The 20,952-nt window shown below is 37.5% G+C and overlaps 1 protein-coding gene across 3 annotated transcripts in view; it reads right to left on the bottom strand.

The window, feature by feature from the left end:
- Positions 1-20,952, bottom strand: part of C4BPA (complement component 4 binding protein alpha) — a 61,293-nt gene that overhangs the window by 13,439 nt on the left and 26,902 nt on the right. For all 3 annotated transcript variants that reach the window (XM_077157644.1, XM_077157642.1, XM_077157643.1), the window contains exons 5-8: positions 4,404-4,489; positions 4,047-4,241; positions 2,202-2,384; positions 733-933 (exon numbers count right to left, since the gene is read on the bottom strand). In XM_077157644.1, the coding sequence (XP_077013759.1) occupies positions 733-933; positions 2,202-2,384; positions 4,047-4,241; positions 4,404-4,489 (665 nt within the window). The remainder of the gene's footprint in view (positions 1-732; positions 934-2,201; positions 2,385-4,046; positions 4,242-4,403; positions 4,490-20,952) is intronic.

Raw genomic sequence — 20,952 nt, 5'->3', positions numbered from 1 at the left:
ACAATGTAAATCTGCTCCAAACTCTGTCTTTTTTTTTTTTTTTTTTTTTTTTGCTAAGGAACTCTAACCCAGGCATTTCCCTCCAACGAAGTATTTTCCTTAGGAGCCTTCAAAATGAAAAGCTGGATTAAGGCTCTATGAAAATGTAAATTTTCAAAAATTTTCAAGAGCAATGATAGCTTCTCCATCCATCTCCTCATGGTTTTCTTAGGATTATGTCATTAGTAAGCACTCAGTTAAGTACACTTACCCACTCACAAGGGGGAAGAAAGCAAGTTCTTAAAGATTTATAACCATCAGATAGTGTCATGACTCAAGAAGCATGAGACATGAGTCACCCTGCAGCTTGTTGCATTCATGACTGCTTCACAGACTCGCCCTCTACTGACACCCAAAGTCTAGCTTGTGAAGGGAGTGTGAGTCTCAAAGTGCTTAAGCTGCATCATCTACTCCATCCTTACCAGTAATGAAGCTGGTATTTAATCTGCATAACATTTGGCTTCTGTGTCAGTTTCTTGTCTGATTCCAAACTGGGGTGGAGAAACGCTACACTTTTTCGGCCCTTCGAGTTGCAAGAATATTATGGTCCTTTCTGGCATTAACAGTTCACTATTCTATTGAATTCACATAATTCTAAATTTATCTTGAGGAATAAAATTCTATTCAGGTAAGGTACTGAATCCACACACTGGATATTTAATATACAAAGACATTTAAAAAACTAACACTCACCCACACACCCTAAGAAAGGGGTCCATGTTAAATTTTTCTGACAAGTCACCCTTGAAGGCTTAGTCGCAGCATGTCTGTAACCGAGATTGCATTGATACCACAACACAGTCCCAATATTGTACACTTCCTCTTTTTCTAGCCACTGGGTGCCATATCTTCCCCAGGAAGCATGGGTGATGTCTGGTAAGCCAAGACAACCATCTGCTCATAAAGGAAGAATAAGAGAAAAGGCATTGTTATCAGGCTGCCACAGTGATCCACAAGCCTGTGCAGAAGTGTGCAAGAATGACGGACACCACTATCCACCAAGTGCCCCATCTGGGTCCTTCTTATACAGTGGGAGCTGGGGTGGAGGAAAGGACATTCAATACAGGACTTTTGCAACATGAAGCTCTGGAAAATGCAATCTCATGATAAAGCCCTGGTTACTGAATCCACCTGTAACAGCATTTCCATCCCCAGGGGTCTGGGGTTGATGGGCACTACATGTGCAATCCCACTGAGACAGTTCTTCCACAAGGTAGTGGTGTTGGGGGCTAGGGGAAGTTCCTAGTCCTGATGTTGTGGCCTCCTACTCTGCTCGTCTCGGTGGATTTTGTTGAACAAATACATCGCAATTTGCTCTGAGTCCCTTGATCACTCTCTAGAGACTCTGAGTGGTTTTCTTTGCTGATCCTGACCAGTATAACAGATGTCTCTCCAAGCAGAGAGGTTTCTTTGAGCTTCTCACACTTATTCTGGAAGTCCTGGATAAGGTTCTTTATGTTCCATGAGGGCAGAAGTAAAGGCAGAAGGCAGGAGTGGTTTCTACCTTGTAACCAGCTAAATGACCCTGGACAAGTAACTTAACCTCTCTGAACAGGGTTCTGGCCTGTAAAATGAGAATAATAAAATTACCCACAATTGTTGGACTCTCATTCTTGTACTGCACCTAGCCTAGTGCCACGCTGTCGTTATAACTATTACCACTATGCTTAGTGATTCACATGGGTTTATCATTTCAGAGCTTTGTGATCATAATAGACAGTCCATATGGTATTTTTGTACTAGCTAGAGAAAGGCATTTTCCCTCAGGACATTTCACGTCTTATCTTCGAAGACCATTTTTGTAAAATAATGATTTTGTGAGAACGAGATAATTTTCTATTTACTGCTACAAAATTGTTGTTGCAAATATGCTAATCCACAATATCTATGATGTCACTGTTGCCCCTTAGGGTTTGTCTATGTGTCACCTTCATGATGGCATGTGACAGCCTTTTCTACTGTCCTGTGACCTTACACCACATACTGGAACCGTTCTTCCTTTTAACAAGAAAAACCTTAGGAAAATATATAGAAAATCTTTCACCTAACTTTAAATTTATACTGTGATCCAAAGTGGACCTAGGCATATGAGCATGCCCACACCAACATTTCGAGGTACCTGCAATGCCAAAGAGTGAAATTCCTTCATGGCCCATACTCACTGAGCTCACAGGTGGGAGGAGAAGGATTCCATTTTCTATCTGCTCCACAGTGGATTAAACTGCTGCCAGTCAGGAGAAAACCTTTCTTGCAGTTAAACAGAACAGAATCTTTGTAAGCATAGATATGTCTAAATCCCGAGACTATACTTCCATTTGAAACCGTTGGCTGAGGACAGATGATTTCTAAAGAATCATAAGAAAAGACAAGTGGGTTATGAACGATGAATGGCTATAAGGCTATGACTGCTACTGCTAACCTCGTTCCAAGTATAACACAAAGGCCTGGCACAAGTGCAGATCAAGCAGATGCAAGGAAAACATTTTAAAGTGATTATCTAGAGAGTGAGATAGCTGGAGAAGCAGATGGCGATGGTGATGGATATAAAGATACATACAGTTATAGAGACATAATTTCAACTCTCAAAAGCCTCAGTAAAATGAGGGCCTTTATGACAGATGATTGTGCAAAACTCCTTGTACTGCCTTGCCAAATATAACCCAGGAGAAGCCCTTATCTTAAAGGCCCAGCATCTTTCCATTATGATGACCTAATTTCTGGGTGACTTTGGTTGTGGGGTCAGTGGTCAATAGTTAATGATATGGTGGTCAAGATGAAGATGCAGCCAGGGCATCACAAGTCTGACCCTTATCAGCAAAGAGCAAACCCCATTCCATACCCAGCCAGTCAGCCACCAGATCCTGTCAATCCCGCCACTACAACCCCTGGACTTCTCTCTAAGCCCACTGCCTCCGCTGAGGTTGAAGCCATCTTCCTTTCTTGGTTTGACTGTTGCAGCGGGTGCCTACTCATCTCCTGGGCTTAAGATTTTTCCTACTTCAAACTATTGTCCATCCAGCTTCCAAGGTATCTTTCTTATAATAATAATAATAAATGCAGCACATGCATTTTCTCCTCTTCATAAATCCTTGCAAAGTTTCCCTTTTACCTTCCTTCTGAATTCCTGAGAAACATGCATGAGGCCTGTTTGAACCTGGTCCCTGCTAATCTTTCCAGTCTTAGCTCCTGACGTTTCCTCCTCTTGTGGTCTAGACTCCAGTGTCATGCTGCTCTCTCACCCCCTGGTTTGATTGTGTCCTATGGTGAATCAGAACAGGAAGTGATATTGTGTAGGCAGGTAGTATTCAAGGAAGGTACCTTAGCTAAGCAAACTTGCAATAACATAATGCATCTGCTAGTTCCTTATTGTTTGCTTTGTACTGTTGCCCCTCTGATATTTAGTAGATTTTGTTTGCCCTATAAGTGTATGTGATTGACATGATAAGTGCTAATCAATATTCCCAGTTCTGCTTCCTGGACAGATGAAGCATGCATACACAGCCCTCTTTGGGTAGGTAAGCCCATGTTATTGGTTCTGGCCACAAGGCTGCAATGGAAAGTGATATGTGGCCACTTCTAGGCCAAAACTCTTGGTAATCAGAGCACAACTTGCCTCTCTCTTTTCCTTTACAGAGGAGATTGTGAAAGAACATTTTGGCATGGAGGTGCCACAAGATCAAAGCAACCTGGGTTGCTGAGAGGACAGCTAAGCTAACACATGACTACAGCTGCCCTGGTGAGTCTCCTGGAAATGCAGCAGTTAGCATGAGTGAGAAGTAAATTTTTACTTTGTAAAGCTGATGAAATATTTGTGCTGTTTGTTACTACATACTCATACAGCATGCATTGAGGATCCTTGACGAAACAAATGACTGCACCCTCGTAGTAAATAGTTTGTTTCTGAATTGCTCTGGTTCCTCAATAAATTTACCTTCTTTTTTTTTTTTTTTCTCCTTTAAACAAAAGAGAACAAACAATTCAGGGCAGAATTTATTGGCATGACTTACTTTCACATGTAGGAGGGCTTGGGCTCCAGACACCTAATGTTTTATTCTCTACAGTGCAAGAAATGGAAGCTTTGCCTAGGAGTGAGAAGTGAGGGTCACAGGTGTAGGTGACAGCAGAGCTGTATTTATAGTAGTCTTTTTCTCCACCGTTGTGCTTCCCATTCTCTATGTTTGGAGGGGGCAGGCACTTCACAACTGAGATAAACGAAGAGGAAGAAATGGTGAGAGCACTGTTACAAACCTACAGTTCGTGATTCAAATTCTACAGGAAGGCATCCAAAGCAGCAAATATATACAGGAGTTTTATTATCTAATGTGGCTTAGGTTTATAGTCAAATTCGAAAAGTCTTCACTTACTTATGCATTCTGGGGCAGGATCACTCCAGCCAACTCCATTACCTTGGATTTCACAGTAACTGGTAGTTGAGCCAATTAAGATATATCTGAATAAAACAGGATCAAAGATTTTAATGGGATTCTTCCTACCCTAAATTATGTTGGACAAATGGGTCTGCACAAATAGAGTTGTTACTCGATATTAAAATTGAAGAAATAGTGTTATCTTGATAACAATTCCCACTGAATATTGTGTCAGTTAAATTGTATCACTGCAATGAGATGAGCATGTTTGTTCATTTGTTCTTTTATTTATTAACTCATTATCAAGTATCTACTAGGCGTCAGACCTGGAGTTCAAACAGTACAAGATAGGGTTCCCTTGAGTGTGTTCTGCACTTCTCTAAGTACCAGCCAGCAAACGGACCCTGGTTTGATGCCTTCTTCTGAATTCCAGACACTGGGTGTATTCCCGTAAACCATTAACTCCCTGTTCACCATCTCATTTTTCTGGCTTTTTCCAAGTTCTACCTTCCTTTAGTAAATTCTACCTTCCTTTAGTAAGTTTGTCTTATTGCCTTTATGTGTCATGGTAACAGTAAATAAAAATCATAGTCAATATGATATAAAATTGTGGCATCATCAAGGGATTAGTCCTACAATGTGATAGAACACTAAGGCACATGGCACGTTGGGCAATCTTTGAGCCCCTGGAATTTATTGAATAATAAAAACTCAAAGGGAAAAATGGTTCTATTATATAAAATAAAATATAGCTAGAATTATAATAATTCTTTACTTCGGAATTTCTTAAAAATGTCGTTTTTCTAATCTTGCCAAGACACCTAATGTGAAGTGTTGTTTCTGGTGACAGCGATGGGCACGTGACAGCACCTCACTGGGACCCTCCTCCCTGTCCCTCCTGGAGCTAAGCTCCACAACACGAACGGCCATAGCATCAACAAATGACAACAACTCGCCTCAAAATGAGATCTTCTCGGTTTTAAGAGTCAGGAAAAAAAAGAAAAGAAAAGAAAACAAATAAGCAAGCATGTATTCCAAATCATGGGAAAGGCTGCCCCAAAGAATCAAGACCTGCCACACTGGGTGGGAAACCACACATGGGAAACAAAAATGGTGTGATAGGATGTTCAGAGGGAGCCTAGCAGTGGCAAACCTGGGAAACCATCAACTGGGCACCCAGCTTAAGGGGGAATTCAATGAGTACAGGTGGGAAAGTGGAAGGAGCGGGTATGTAAAATGTCCAGGAAGCTCTATATGCAAACCTCAGGAAATGCCAATATAAAATGTGAACAGGAGAGTCATGCTGTTTCTAAACTAGAAATGTTACATGCCCTATGCTGTTCCACCCCAAGAACCCCTTATTAGTGATCAGTACAGGATAATTGTGCTGGTTTGAAAGGATTATGTACCCTAGAAAAGCCATATTTTAAATCTGATCCATCTCATGGAGGCAGCCCTTTCTTTTAATCCCTATTCAGCACTTTAGATCGGAAGCATGGAGATTATCTCCATGGAGATGGAAGTCACCCAATTGTGGGTATTAACCTTTGATCTGAGGGAGATGTGACTCCACCCTGATTAGTTTACCTCTTTAAAAGAGGAAGCATTTTGGAGAAAGTGAGAGAACCAGGAGAAAGCCATGAGAACCACAAGAGGCCACATAACCAGAGACTTTTGGAGATAAAAAGGAAAATGCTCCTGGAGAGCTTCATGAAACAAGAAGCCTGGAGAGAAAGCTAGCAGACATTGCCATGTTTGCCATGTGCTTTTCCAGTTGAGAGAGAAACCCTGAACTTCATCAGTCTTTCTTGAGTGAAGGTAACCTCTTGTTGGTATCTTAATTTGGACATTTTTATAGACTTGTTTTAATTGGTGCATTTTCATGCCCTTAGAACTGCAAACATGCAACTTAATAAATTCCCCCTTTTAAAAGCCATTCCATTTCTGGTATATTACATTCTGGCAGCTAGCAAACTAGAACAATGATACAATTCATTCAACTATAAATAACAGAAATATAATAAGCAAAATGACCATAGAAGACATTACATGGGAAAAGCGATAAAACTTTTCTACAAATGAATAAAATTCAACAGATAGAAATTGTAACTCCCATTCCAACATAATATTTTAAACCTTTATGAAGTTGTAAGAGAAGAGCCCCCAAAATAGATATTTAAGAATTCAGGGAAGAGGATGTCAGACAGCCAAGTAGGTGAAGCAAGGACTGGCAGAAGACAGAAAATAAGCAGGAGAAAATAGAAAAACTATTTGAGAAAAAAAAAATGAGGAGGATAACAGAAAATACTAAAGCCTAAAAAATGCTGTACTAAAGGAAAACAGAGGACAAAAAAAATGAAGAACCTGAGAAAAGACCAAACTAATAGAACAAAATGGCTCATTTAAATTGTATTTCTAGAAAATCTACTTTAATAAAATAATTCTTAACTCTACATATCAAAATTACACATCGTGTAACACCAACAAATTGAGCCAAAATGGTCCATACCAAAACAACTAAGAGTATAATTATTAGATTTGAAAGTTAAAGAATAATTTCTTTGTACAGCAAGACAAAAAGACCAGGTTATGTATAAGAGAAAGAAATTCAGTTTGGCATCTAGTTCTCCACAGAACCTTGTCTAGCAGAAGATAATGTCAAATACTTAGGAGGTTATCCAAAAAAGTAGAAGCCAAGACTTTGTATACAGCCAAGTTATCTTTTAAATATCAAGGCTTCAGACATATTATTTGAATCTGCTTAGGAAATCATTTACACTTGGGGCCTTTCTTGAGGAGACTGCTAATGAACAAACCATATCCAACTGAGAGATGATGAGAAACTTAGCAAAAACTTGGTGGTGAGCAATGACTACATTATATGCAGGTATAAGACAAAAACAAAGGTAGGGAAATCTTCCTACAGGAGGCAGGGCAAGATGGTGATAAGGTCAAGTGTGAAGTTTACTTCATCCTCCAGAGCAGCTAGTAAATAGCCAGGAATGGTACAGAACAACTACTGAAGGAACATCAGTGACCAGACACACAATGTACACCAGTCTAGACAAGATGCAATGACTCCACACAGTACTGTAAGTCCCCCAAGACACAGAGGCTGGCACCCCTTCCCCATGGAAATGGCAGGCTGGGTCCCTGAGGGAAAAGGAAGCAGACTTTACTAGCACCAAGGGCTTAGCTCAACCAAACTCCAATTGTGGAATTAATTTTAAAAATCTGACTAATGAAAACAGGCTCCCAGCACAGATAAACCTGGAATAAATACAAAGGAACTAGGAGTTTTTGTCCCAGCAGAGAGGGGGCAGGGCTGACAGGAAAAAAAAAACAAAAACAAAAACAGTGGTTTGTTGAGTTGGAAAGCACAAAATACAGGAAAAGGGCTGGACCCCAAGAAAAGGGAGCACCTGAGCCTAGAGATACATAGATCCATGAACCAACTTAAGTTCTTGGCTGATAAACCTGAGAATCAGGGGTCCAGTTCTGAAAAGGCTTTCTTTCTTCTTCTTCACAGCTCATTAGATAGAACTGGAAGCCTTCTCAGGCTCCAGCACTGTCCCAAGCAAGGGCAGAATTAAGCTCATCTGAGAGACAAAGTAACTAGTCAGGTGAAAGGAATTAATTCCCTAAAGGTTGTATTTTCCCCAAGAGAAAGCTAGGGACCAGCTCAAGTGAAATCCCTCCTTCAAGGAATGCAGGCCCCAGCAACTAGAAAATTGAAGCAATTAAAGCCACGATACTACTTCACCTCTGCCTCTACCATGCCCCTAGCAGGGAGAGTCTGCTGAACTCTATGGAACCACATCACTTTAAGCTTGTTGGAAGCCATGAGCAGACAAGCCCCACATGCAGGGCAGGGTAGGAATAGTACACAGTCTAGAGGCTTCTTAAGAAAGTCCGACAAGCTGCTATGTCTCATCCTCAGGTAAAACTGAGACATGGGCCTATCTGGCCTGGGAAAATCGGACTGGGGTCTATAATACCTGAGGAGACCCTCCTCAAACAAACAAACAAAAAAGGCTCTCCATATAGCAGGGCAAGAAACAGAAAAACAAGAACTGAAATATTCTGATCAATTAAACAAAACCTATACTAGAGGTCTAGAATGAGCTGACCTGAATGTCAAAGAACAGATAGAGAACAAAACCATGCAGCAAGAAAATCCTAAGTGAAAGAGTAAAAACAATCTCCAGAGTAAAATAATTAAAGAAATCAAATGCCTAGAAGTCAGCAAAAAATAATAAATTATACTAGGCAATGATATGGCCCAGTCAAAGGAACAAACCACTCTTCAAATGGGATACAGGAGTTGAAACAACTAATTCAGGATGTCCAAATAGACATGGAAAATCTCATAAAAAATCAAATCAACAAGTCGAGGGAGGATATAAAGAAGATACTGGGTGAACAAAAAGAAGAACTCGAAATTTTGAAAAAACAAATCACAGAACTTATGGGAATGAAAGTCACAATAGAAGAGATGGGGGGAAAATGGAAACCTACAACAATAGATTTGAAGATGCAGGACAAAAGATTAGTGAACTAGAGGACTGGACATCTGAAATCCAACACACAAAAGAAAATACAGGGAAGGGTGGTGCAATGGTGGCTCAGTGGCAGGATTATTGCCTGCCATTCCAGAGACCCAAGTTTGATTTCCAGAGCCTGTCCATGCCAAAATATATAATATATATTTTCCCATATATTTCCCATATATATATATATATATATATATATATATATATATATATTTCCCATATATATATATATATATATATATATGGGAAATGAATGGGAAAATATGAGCAGGGTTTCAGGTAATTGAATGATATGGAGCACACAAATATATGTGTTGTAAGCATCCCAGAAGGAGAAGAGAAGGAAAAATGAGGAGAAAGACTAATGCAGGATATAATCAACAAAAACTTCTCATCTTTTAAGAAAGATATAAAATTACAGATCCAAGAAGTACAGCATACCACAAGCAGAACAGATCCAAATAGACGTACTCCAAGATACTTATTAATCAAATTGTCAAATGTCAAAAACAAAGAGAGAATTTTGAAAGCAGAAAAAGGAAAGCAATCCAATGCATGCAAGGGAAGCCCATATAACTATGTGTGGATTTCTCAGCAGAAACTATGGAGGCAAGAAAGTAGTGGTATGATATGTTTAAGATTCTAAGAAAGAAAACCTGCCAACTAAGAATTCTATATCTAAAAAAAATTGTCTTTCAAAAAAGAGAGAGAGATTAAAATATTTTCAGACAAATCATCACTGAGAGACTTTGTGACTAAAAGATTGGCTCTGCAAGAGATACTAAAGGGAGCCCTACAGGCAGATAGGAAAGGTAGGAGAGAGAGGTCTGGAGAAGAGTGTAGCAATGAAAACTATCAGTAAAGGTAAAAACAGGGGAAAAAGTAGATATGACATATAAAATCCAAAAGACAAAATGGTAGAAGAAAGTACTAACTTTATGGTAATAACATTAAATGTTAATGGATTAAACTCCCCAATCAAAAGACACAGGCTGACAGGATAGAATTTAAAAAAAAAAGGACCCATCTACATGCTGTCTACAGGAGACTCATTTTAGACTCAAGGACAAAAATAGGTTGAAAGTGAAAGATTGGGGAAAGATATTTCATGCAAAGAGCAGGAGTAGCTATATTAATATCCAACATATTAGACTTCAAATTTAAAACACTTAAAAAAGGCAAGAAGGTCACTATAGATTAATAAAAGGAAGAACTCAACAAGAAAACATAACAATCATAAATATTTATGCACTGAGCTAGGGTGCCCCAAAGTACATGAGACAAAAATTGACAACACTTGAAGGGAGAGATAGACACCTCTACCATAATAGTAGGAGACTTCAATTCCCTGCTCTCATCAATAGATAGACCATCTAGACAGAGGACCAATAAAGTAACAGAGAATTTGAATAATACGATATGTGAACTAGACTTACAGACAGTTACAGAACACTATACCCCACAATAGCAAAATACATATTTTTCTTAACTGCTCATGGATAATTCTCAAGGATAGACCATATGCTGGGTCACAAAACAGGTATCAATAAATTTAAAAAGATTGAAATTATACAGAACACTTTCTTGGATCATAATGGGATAAAGTTGGAAATCAACAATACGTAGAAGGTCAGAAAATTCACAGATATATGGATGCTAAATAGCACAGTCTTAAACAACCAGTTGGTCAAAGAAGAAATTACAGTAAATATCTTGGGACAAATTAAAATGAAAATACAACATATCGAAACTTATAGGAGGAGTGCTGCAATGGTAGCTCAGTGGCAAAATTCTCACCTGCCATGCCGAAGACCCGAGTTCAATTCCCATTACCTCCCCACAAAAAAAAAAATCTTATAGGAGGCAGCAAGGTAGTGCTGAGAGTGAAATATATTGCCCTAAATGTCTACATTAAAAAAGAAAGCAAAAGTTAAGGAATTAACTGTTCAATTGGAAGAATTAGAGAATATAGCAAACTAACCCCAAGGCAAACAGACAGAAAGAAATAATAAAGATTAGAGCAGAAATAAATGAAATTGAGAACATTAAAACAATAGAGAAAATCAACAAAACCAGAAGTTAGTTCTTTGAGAAAATCAATAAAATTGATGAACTTTTAGTAAGGTTGATAAAAGACAAAAGAGAGGATATAAGTAAATAAAATCAGAAATGGAAGAGGAGACATAACCACCGACCCCACAGAAACAAAGGAGGTAATGAGAGAAAACTATAAGCAACTCTATACTAATAAACTAGACAATGCAGATGAAATCGACAACTTCCTAGGAAGGCATGAACAACCAACATTGACTCAGGAAAAAATAGACCACCTCAACAAACCTATCATGAATAAAGAGATTGAATTAGTCATCAAGAAGCAACCAAAAAAGAAAAGCCCAGGACCAGATAGTGTCACATTGAATTCTACCAAGCATTAAAGAAAGAATTAGTACCAATCCTACTCAAACTCTTCAAAAAAATTGAGAGGGAAAGCTACCTAACTCATTCTATGAAACCAACATCACCCTCATACCAAAGCCAGGTAAATATACTACAAGAAAAGAAAATTACAGACCAATCTCTTTAATGAATATAGATGCAAAAATCCTCAACAAAGTACTTGGAAATTAGATCCAGCAGCACATGACAAGAATTATACACAAGTGGGATTTATTCCAGGTATGCAAGGCTGGTTCAACATAAGAAAATCAGTTAATGTAATGTACCATATCAACAAATCAAAGTGGAAAAACCACATGATGCAGAAAAGGCATTTGACAAAATTCAACATCCTTTCTTGGTGAAAACACTTCAAAGGATAGGAAAAGAAGGGAATCAAATAGTATTCAGAAATAGACCCTCTCATCTATGGACAACTGATCTTTGACAAGGTGGTCAAGCCAACCCACCTGGGGCCAAGCAACCTCTTCAATAAATGGTGCTTGGAGAACTGGATGTCCAAATGCAAAAGAATGAAAGAGGATCCATATCTTACATCATACACAAAAATTAACTCAAAATGGATCAAAGGACTAAACATTAGAGTTAAGACCATAACACTTTTAGAAGAAAATGTAGAGAAATATCATAAATTTTGTAATGAGGCAGTTTCCTAGACCATACACCCAAAGCACAAGCATTGATAAAAGAAATAGATAAGTGGGAACTCCTCAAAATTAAACATTTTTTGTGCAACAAAAAACTTTGTCAGGAGAGTAAAAAGTCAGCATATGAAATGGGAGACAATATTTGGAAACCACATATCAGATAAGGGTTCAGTATGCAGAATATATAGAGATTCTTGAACTCAACAACAAAAAGACAACCCAATTTAAAAATGGGCAAAAGACATGAACACTTCTCAGAAGAGGAAATACAAATGGCTAAAAGGCACATGAAAAGATGCTCAATTTCACTGGCTATTAGGGAAATGCCAATCAAAGTCACAATGAGATATCATCTGACACCCACTAAAATGGCCATTATAAAAAAAAAACAGACAAGTGCTGGAGAGGATGTGGGGAAAGAGGCACACTTATCCACTGTTGGTGGGAATGTAAAATGGTACAACTGCTCTGGAAGGCAGTTTGGCGGTTCTTCAGGAAGCTAGGTATAGAATTGCAATATGATCCAGCAATCCCAATACTAGGTATATGTTCAGAGGAACTTAAGGCAAGGTCACATTTTCACACTAATTCTTATAGCGGCATTATTCATAATCGCTAAGAGATGGAAACAGTCCAAATGTCCATTAACGGATGAGTGGCTAAATAAGCTATAGTATATACATACAATGGAATATTGTACAGCTGTAAGACTGAATAAAGTCATGAAGAATGTAACAAAATGATGAACCTTGAGGACTTTATGCTGGGTGAAATTAGCCGGAAACAAAAGGGTAAATACTGTACGGTCTCACTAATATGTACTAACATAATTAGTGACTTTTCAGAGTTGAAGTTAAGAACACAGGTTACCAGGAGATAGAAATAGGGTTCAGATTGGGCATTTTGTGCTGAAAGAATACAGATTGTGCAACAGGACTGACTATAAAAATTCAGAAATGGATAGCACAATACTACCTGATTGTAGCACAATAATATCAGTACACCAAATAAGCTGAATGTGAGTTTGTGGGAGAAGGGCTGGGGACACATATGAAACCAGAAGGAAAGAGAGAGCATAAAGACTGAGATGGTATAACTTAGGAATGCCTAGAGCAGACAATGATGGTGATTAAATGTACAAATAAAAAAAAAATTTTGCATGAGGGACAACAAATGAATGTCACCATTGCAAGGTGTTGAAAATGGATGGCATATGGGAAAAAGTATAATCAATGTAAGCTAGGGTCTGTAGTCAACAGTAACATGTAATATGCTTCCACTGAATGTAACAAAGGCATTATGCCAAAGCTAAATGTCAACAGGGGAGGGGTGGGGTATGGGGGAGGGGTATGAATTCTTTGTGAAAGAAAAGGAAATGTCTTCATATACATTATGGTGGTGAAACCACGTCTATATTCTTAGGTTGGATGCATGATGTGTGAATAAAACTGTTTAAAGAGGAACAGAGAGGGTGGGCCATGGTAGCTCAGCAGGCAGAGTTCTCGCCTGCCATGCCAGAGACCTGGGTTCATTTCTGGGTACCTGCCTATGCAAAAAAAAAAAAAAAAAAAAAAAAAAAAAAAACAGAGAGTAACAAGCGCTAGGGAAAATGCAGAGAAAGAGATGTACCTATTCATTTTGGTAGGGAAACTGAGAGGTGCAGCCCCTTGGAGGGCAATGTGGTGGTTCCACAGGAGGCTACAGGTGGGGTTGCCATATGATCCTGAAAACCCATTCTTCAGTATATTCCTGGAGGCACTGAATGTGGGGACACAAATGGACATTTGCACACAGGTATTTATGGCAGCAGTGTTCATGATTCACAATGGTTGGAAGTGACCTAAGAGTATAAAAAACTGAGGAATGGAAGGGGAACTACGGCGTATGCATACAATGGACTACTGAGCAACCACAAGAAGGAATGAGGTTGTGAGGCATGCAACTAGGTGAATGAAACTTAAGGTCCGTATGTTGAATGACATGTCAGAAACAAAAGACAAATATTATCATGCCTCACTCATATAGACTAACTGTAATATAAAAACTTGATGAACTGAAGTCGAGAGCATGGGTTATCAGGTTGGGGCCTAATATAAAGGTTCCTAGATTGTAAGTTCTTACAGCAGTCCCATATATTCAGGAGTTGTAATTGCTTTTTCTGAATTCAGGGATACTGATGTGTTTATATATAACTTGGCTGCCCCGAGAAACTTCGGGTATTTATGTGACACTATATGAAAGTCAGCAGTACCCCATACAAAGAACTGTTTAAAAAGTTGAAAAAGTGATTAGACTTCTACTAGACATATGAAGGAAGCTGATCTGAATAGAACTAAAGTAGATTAGAATACAGGGTAAAGGATGATATTGTTCATATTTTAAAACTTCAATTTCTGTGTGAGACCAAAGGGAGAAATATTTGTTTGCTGCAAAATTTATATTTTGGGTAATGCATTACCTAATTTAACTTGTACGGTCAGTTTAGCTGAACACCATAAGTACATGGAATCTTGAATATGGTGTGAGATTTTTTTGGTTTGTCCAGGTTGGTGTGATGCCCTGATATATCCCAGAGTAATCTGAGCAGTGAATAAAGAGGTATTTGCAAAGTCCTCTTGGGGGAATGGGGAGAAAGGAGGAAATATTCAACTTCCCCCCATTTGGAGAATTTCTGATATTCTCACAAGCAGTGGGGACAACCAAATCAATAGGCTGAGCCCTTGATCTTGGGATTCGCCCCTATGTAACATTCCTGCAAAGGATTGACTAAGCCTACTTAAATTTATGCCTAAGAGTTACCCCCAGAGAACCTCTTTTGTTGCTCAGATGTGGCCTCTCTCTCTAAGTCAACTCAACAGGTGAACTCACTGCCCTCCCCCCTACATGGGACATGACTAAAAATGACCATGGTGATAAATACACAACTATGTGATGATATTGTGAGCCACTGATTGTACATCATGTATGGATTATGTGTGTATAAAGATTTGTAAATAAAAAACTTTTTTTTAAAGGTGGGGTCAAAGTGACTGAATGAGGGGGCTGCACATGTAGTTCAGTGGTAAATCTCCCTGGCACCAGGACAGAATACCCGGGATGAGCCGGGAACTGGCGTCAAGGGACTGAGAAAGCCTTCTTGACCAAAAGGGGGAAGAAAAAAATGAGACAAAATGAAGTTACAGTGGCTGAGAGATTTCAAACAGAGTTGACAGATTATACTGGAAGTTATTCTTATGCATTATATAGATTTCCCTTTTTAGTTTATGGTATATTGGAGTGGTTGGAGGGAAGTATCTGAAACTATTAAGCTGTGTTCCAGTAGCCTTGATTCTTAAAGATGATCATATAAAGATGTGACCTTTACAATATGACTGTGTGGTTGTGAAAAACTTGTGTCTGATGCTCCTTTTTTCCAGGATATGGGCAGATAAATAAAAACTATGGATAACAAATAAATAAATATTAGGGGAAATAAGGGGTAAAATAAATTGGGTAGATGGAAATACTAGTGGTCAATGAGAGGGAGGGGTAAGGGGTATGGAATGTATGAGTTCTTTGTTTTTTCTTTTTATTTCTTTTTTGGAGTGATGCAAATATTCTAAAAAATGACCATGGTGATAAATACACAACTATGTGATGATAGTGTGAGCCATTGATTGTACACCATGTATGGATTGTATGTGTGTGAAGATTTGTAGATAAAAAAAATTTTTTTTAAAGGTGGGGTTAAAGTGACTGAATGAGGGGGTTGCACATGTAGTTCAGTGGTAGAATTCTTGCCTACCATGTGGGAGACCCACGTTCAATTTCTGGCCCATTTGCCCCAACCCCCTTCCACAAAATAAAACCCATTATGAACGAACTTTCCCATGATATACATATCACTTATCTGCCTCTGTGTGTGTATGTATAAATATAGAAATACAGTTATGGAGGGAGACACATAAATAAGTGGCTGATGAAATATAGATATTATACTGCTGAAATGATTTAACTAATAAAAATAGGAGATGGGAACAAAGTAGAAAATAAAATAAACTGCCTCATTACCTTATCTGTAAGAGTTGGAAGTGAAAGGAACTGTAGACATAACTGCATATTTAACACAAATGTTAAATACAGAGTAAACATTAAGTTAATACATGTCAAATTTACTAACAGAGAAGACAGAAGGAGCAGGAAAGAGGAAAGAATACAAAATAAGTTTATCATTGCTCACAGCAAGGGATAAATTTTAACTGTGTAAAGATAAAGGGAATTATTAATATATAAATTGTAAATATATAAATACAATCACTAGAACGAAAGTTTGAACTTTACTAAATATTTTAAAAATTAAGTAGCAAATATGTGTTTGCATCATAAAATATAAAAAATCTGACAAAATCAAGTTGATAGAGATCACTCATATCAATAAATATAATTGGGACTCAGTCTCCTATTGAAAGAAAAACAGTTTTTAATTAGAACAAACTTCAACTCTATATTATATACAGGAGACAAACCTACAAACAAATAGTAAAATTATTTATTAAAAATAAAGGAAAGGCAAATTCATATCAAATTATATCAAGGAAATAAAAAGAGAAGCAGGGATGATTTTAATATCCCATAAATTGGACTTCAGAACCAAGATTATTAAATTACACAAAGATGGGCATTTATAATGTTAAAGGTTTTGATTTACAGTGAAGAGCTATATATCTCTGTGTCTTAAATACTGTAGCAAAAATTTCAAGGAAAACAAAAATACATGGGACATAAGAAAAATAGCCAAAATACACTAATATTTATTTATCATTAATATATTTTATTTCAAATAATTAAAAAATAATTCATTTACTTTAATTCCTGCCTTTAAGCTAAAACATACAAAAAGAGGTATAATTAAAGACTCGGTAAATCTCATTAATAAATTAGATATGATGTGCATATATCAAACTCTTTAACTGATAAAAAAGAATATACCTTCATTTCAAGCGCTTGTGGAATGTTCATGAAAATCGACTGTATATTAGGAAGGACCCTAAAACCACAATAAATTCTAAAATGTAGAAATAATACAAACAGCATTTTCTATTAGTTTTAAAGTCCTCCTTCCCAATGGAAGAAATGCTTCCACCATGCCACAGCAATAGTTCCATTAGACTAGTGTCACCAGATTTCGCAAAATGCACAATTAGATTTGAATTTTGTGTAGACAGGAAACACTTTTTTAGAATAACTGTGTCCTAATTATTGCCTGGGAAATACTGATACTAAAGTTATATGTTGTTTAACTGAAATTCAAATTGAACTGGGGGTCCTGTATTTTATCTGCTTACTCTCTGTTAATCTGGAAGTTGAGACTGCTACCTGTTGGACTGCGTGCCCTCCGGCAAGTGAGTGAGCAGGCAAAGAAGAGGGTTACTCTCCTGACTGGAATGCACAGTCCTGACTGCCAAGGGAAAATCAAATTGCTCCTACCAATGGAGCAGCAGTGAGCATGTCTGGAATGCAGGAGAGTCCCTGAGAGATCTCTCTGTACTCTCAGGCCTTATGATTAAAGCCCATGAAACCCTAGGAACAAATCAATTCAGGGTGGTCTGTGTGTGACCCAAATCCTTCAGGAATTAAAGTGTAAGTGACTCCATCAGGCAAGGAACCACAATCAGATGGAGTGCTAGCTGAGGACAAAAGAAATATGTAATGAGTAATAGAAGTAGGTAGTTATAATTACCCGCTACAACCACATGATCAGTTGCAAGAACAAAACCCACAATAGTTATGGATATTTCTTTCTTCTTTTGAAAGAATGAATAGATTTATTATGAAAATTTTTTTTTTTTGGTCTTTACCTCTTTCATTCCCCTATCATCTAACATAAGATTTCTTAGTAGTAGTTAACCTTACATCTCCATCTTTAACTTACAGGGTATTAAAGAGGAGGTCTGACTCAGCTCAAAGGTCCTCATTTGGGGAGAGAACATATTTTGTTTGTATGAGGGACAACTGCATTATGCGAGGTAGAAGCACAATTTTGCTACTGTCTTTATTTGGAAGTTATACTAAATATGGTTATGACAAGTGCATATGAACATCAATTTGATGGGCAGTGTTCTGTAGTAGATTTGAAATTATGTCAATAATACACGCTGGAGCTACATTTTTCAGAATTCTCAGAAAGCCAAATTATTATGGCCTACAAGAGCAGGTGGAAGTGAATTAGTAGCCATATTCTTTGTACACCTAGCAGGTCACAAAATGAAATCACAGCTCACACCCATTTTTGCTTCTCTGTTCTAGCACCTCCCTGGCATAGAGGGGCAACCACACTCACAGCAAATTCAGCTCTTGGTGGATCTCCTCCTTTGCATACTCTAACTGCTAGACCAGGTGCATGAGCGATGTGATAAAGGACAACAACCTCTCCTACAGGACAACCCCCATCTTAGCGATTGAAGGCTTAGAAGCAGTGAAAGAATAATGTGAATTCTAGTCTCTACTTCTCTGTTCTACTCATCCTCGTAGGTTCCAGTTTGCCCTTTCACCTCCACTTTGTGACCATCATCCTTTCCTGACTGCCTGCCCTACCAACTTCAGGCCACAGCACAAGACACAGAAGAAACAGCTTCTCGTACTGTTTAAACAGCTCCTCAAATGCATCAAGTTGGATCCCTATAATAAATTCCTTATTATATATATATTTAATGGTTCTGTTTCTCTGAGTGAGTCCTGACATATAATTAGCTAACACAAATAAACAGGAAAAATAGATTTGAAATATAAACATTGGAAAGGAGATGGTAAAACAATCACTATTTGCAGATGACACAATTGCCAACCTAGTGCTCCCAAGAGGATTCAATTGAGAGACTATTATAAATAATAAAAGAATTCAGGAAGTCAGCAGAGATAAATTAATATGCAGAAATTAATAGTGTATATATATGTATACACACAGAGAGAGATGATAGATAGATGCACTTTAAACCTATAGAGAAATAGGGAGAGATTAGGTAGATAAAGATGAAAAATGGATGGATAGATAGAAAGATCCACCAGTTAGAATACATGGTGGAAGAAAAAATCCATTTAAAATGCAAAAATAAAATACCCAGAATTTAAAAAATAATACTTAGGTGTTCAAAAAGCACAATATCTATGTAAGGAAAACTTGGAAACACTTCTGAAAGAAATGAAAAAAATACTAAAATGAATGGGGAAAAAACCAACATCCTTGCCTAGGGAGACTCAACATTATAACATATCTATCCTCCTTAATTAATCCAACACTGATTTTAAGATCGAGCTTATTCTAAAGTTCACATAGTAAAATAAACAAACAACTATAGTCATATAAAAGAAGAACAATAAAGTAGAACTATCCATATTAGCTTTGCAACATATTATAAAGCCTCAATAACTAAATGACTGCAAAACTCATACATGAATATATAAACAGAACAAAGATATTGAATAGAAAATTCAGAAATAGAACCAGAGACATATCAAAATCTAATATAGTACTAAAGAGTGCTCTCGAATCAGTGGATTGGAGATAGCCTTTTTAAAAAATGCTAATGGGATAATAGGAAAGTCACATGGAAAAAAAAACTAGGATCTGTACTCAAACAGTATACTATATCAACCCAAATGAATTAAAGCTGTAAACATTGAAACTATGAAACCATATAAGTAGTAGAATACATATAAGCAATTAATTTATAACACTGAATTGGGGAAGGCCTTTTAAATCAAGATCCACAAGCTGTTTTTAAAAGAGATACTGATAAATTTGACAACATAAAAATTTCTCCTTGAGAAGGAAAAAAATATAGCAGGTCAAGGCAAAAAAAAAATTATATACTGAGGGAAAAAGGTTGCAACTCATATTAAAAATAATGCCTGACCTAAACATGAATACATTTGTGTGTGTGTATGCATATGTATGTTTATGCATGTGTGGGTATATGGTATGTATGTATGTATGTGTATAAAGATAAAGGAAAAAGGCCAAGTTGATAGAAAAAAAATTAGTCAAAAAAGAATACATACAGTTCACAAATAAATACAAGTGTCAAACATAAAATGTGCTCAACTGAACTCATAGTAAGAGAAATGTACATTAAAACTACCACCTTTGAAACTGACAAAAATTCAAAAGTTTGAGAAGTTTTCAAAAGGTGTGATAATGTACTCAGTGGGAGAGCTATGGAGACATAGACATTTGCATACTCTGCAAAACTGTGTAACCCATAAGGAGAACAATTTGACAATATCTTTCAAAATTTCAAATATATGTATTCTTTAATCCAGTAATCCCAGTTCTGGTCATTTATACTACAGGTGCCACTGCATATGTTCAAAATGACATATGTACAAGATAAGGAATCAGAGCATTGGTCAGAAGAGCAAAAGATTGGAAATATCAAAGGTCTGCCAGAGGGACTGTCAAGCCATAACACATCTGTGTAATAAAGTTCTATGCAGTTGTAAAAGGAAATTAATGAGGAAAGATCTCCAGTTTATACTGATAAATTAAAAAATAAACCAAGAAGGAAGATGATAGAATAAGAGTTCCCGGAAGACGGCAGTATAGGATAGCTGAGTTCACCTCTGCTCCAAGAAACAGCTAGAGAAGGGATGGGAGGGCAACTGAGATGGTGATTCCAGAGTGTACATGACCTGGGAGAGTTTTCTGCATTACATAGGGTGGCCCTGGTTGCAAAAGCTGAGGAACTGAGAAGCAGAGAACTGGAGACTATCTGGTTGCTGCAAACAGCCTAACGCAGAAGATTGGAGCCCTCAAGAGTGCACAGATTTATTCAATCGGCAGCGCATAAAGGATGTGGGTGCTTACCTCCATACTAATCAAAGATGTTCATATACCTCTACTAAATAAAA

The sequence above is a fragment of the Tamandua tetradactyla genome, chromosome 4, assembly GCF_023851605.1.
Source record: "Tamandua tetradactyla isolate mTamTet1 chromosome 4, mTamTet1.pri, whole genome shotgun sequence".
NCBI lineage: Eukaryota > Metazoa > Chordata > Mammalia > Pilosa > Myrmecophagidae > Tamandua > Tamandua tetradactyla.
Note: the sequence above shows the minus strand (reverse complement) of the source record. Positions and strands in the feature narration are given on the sequence as shown.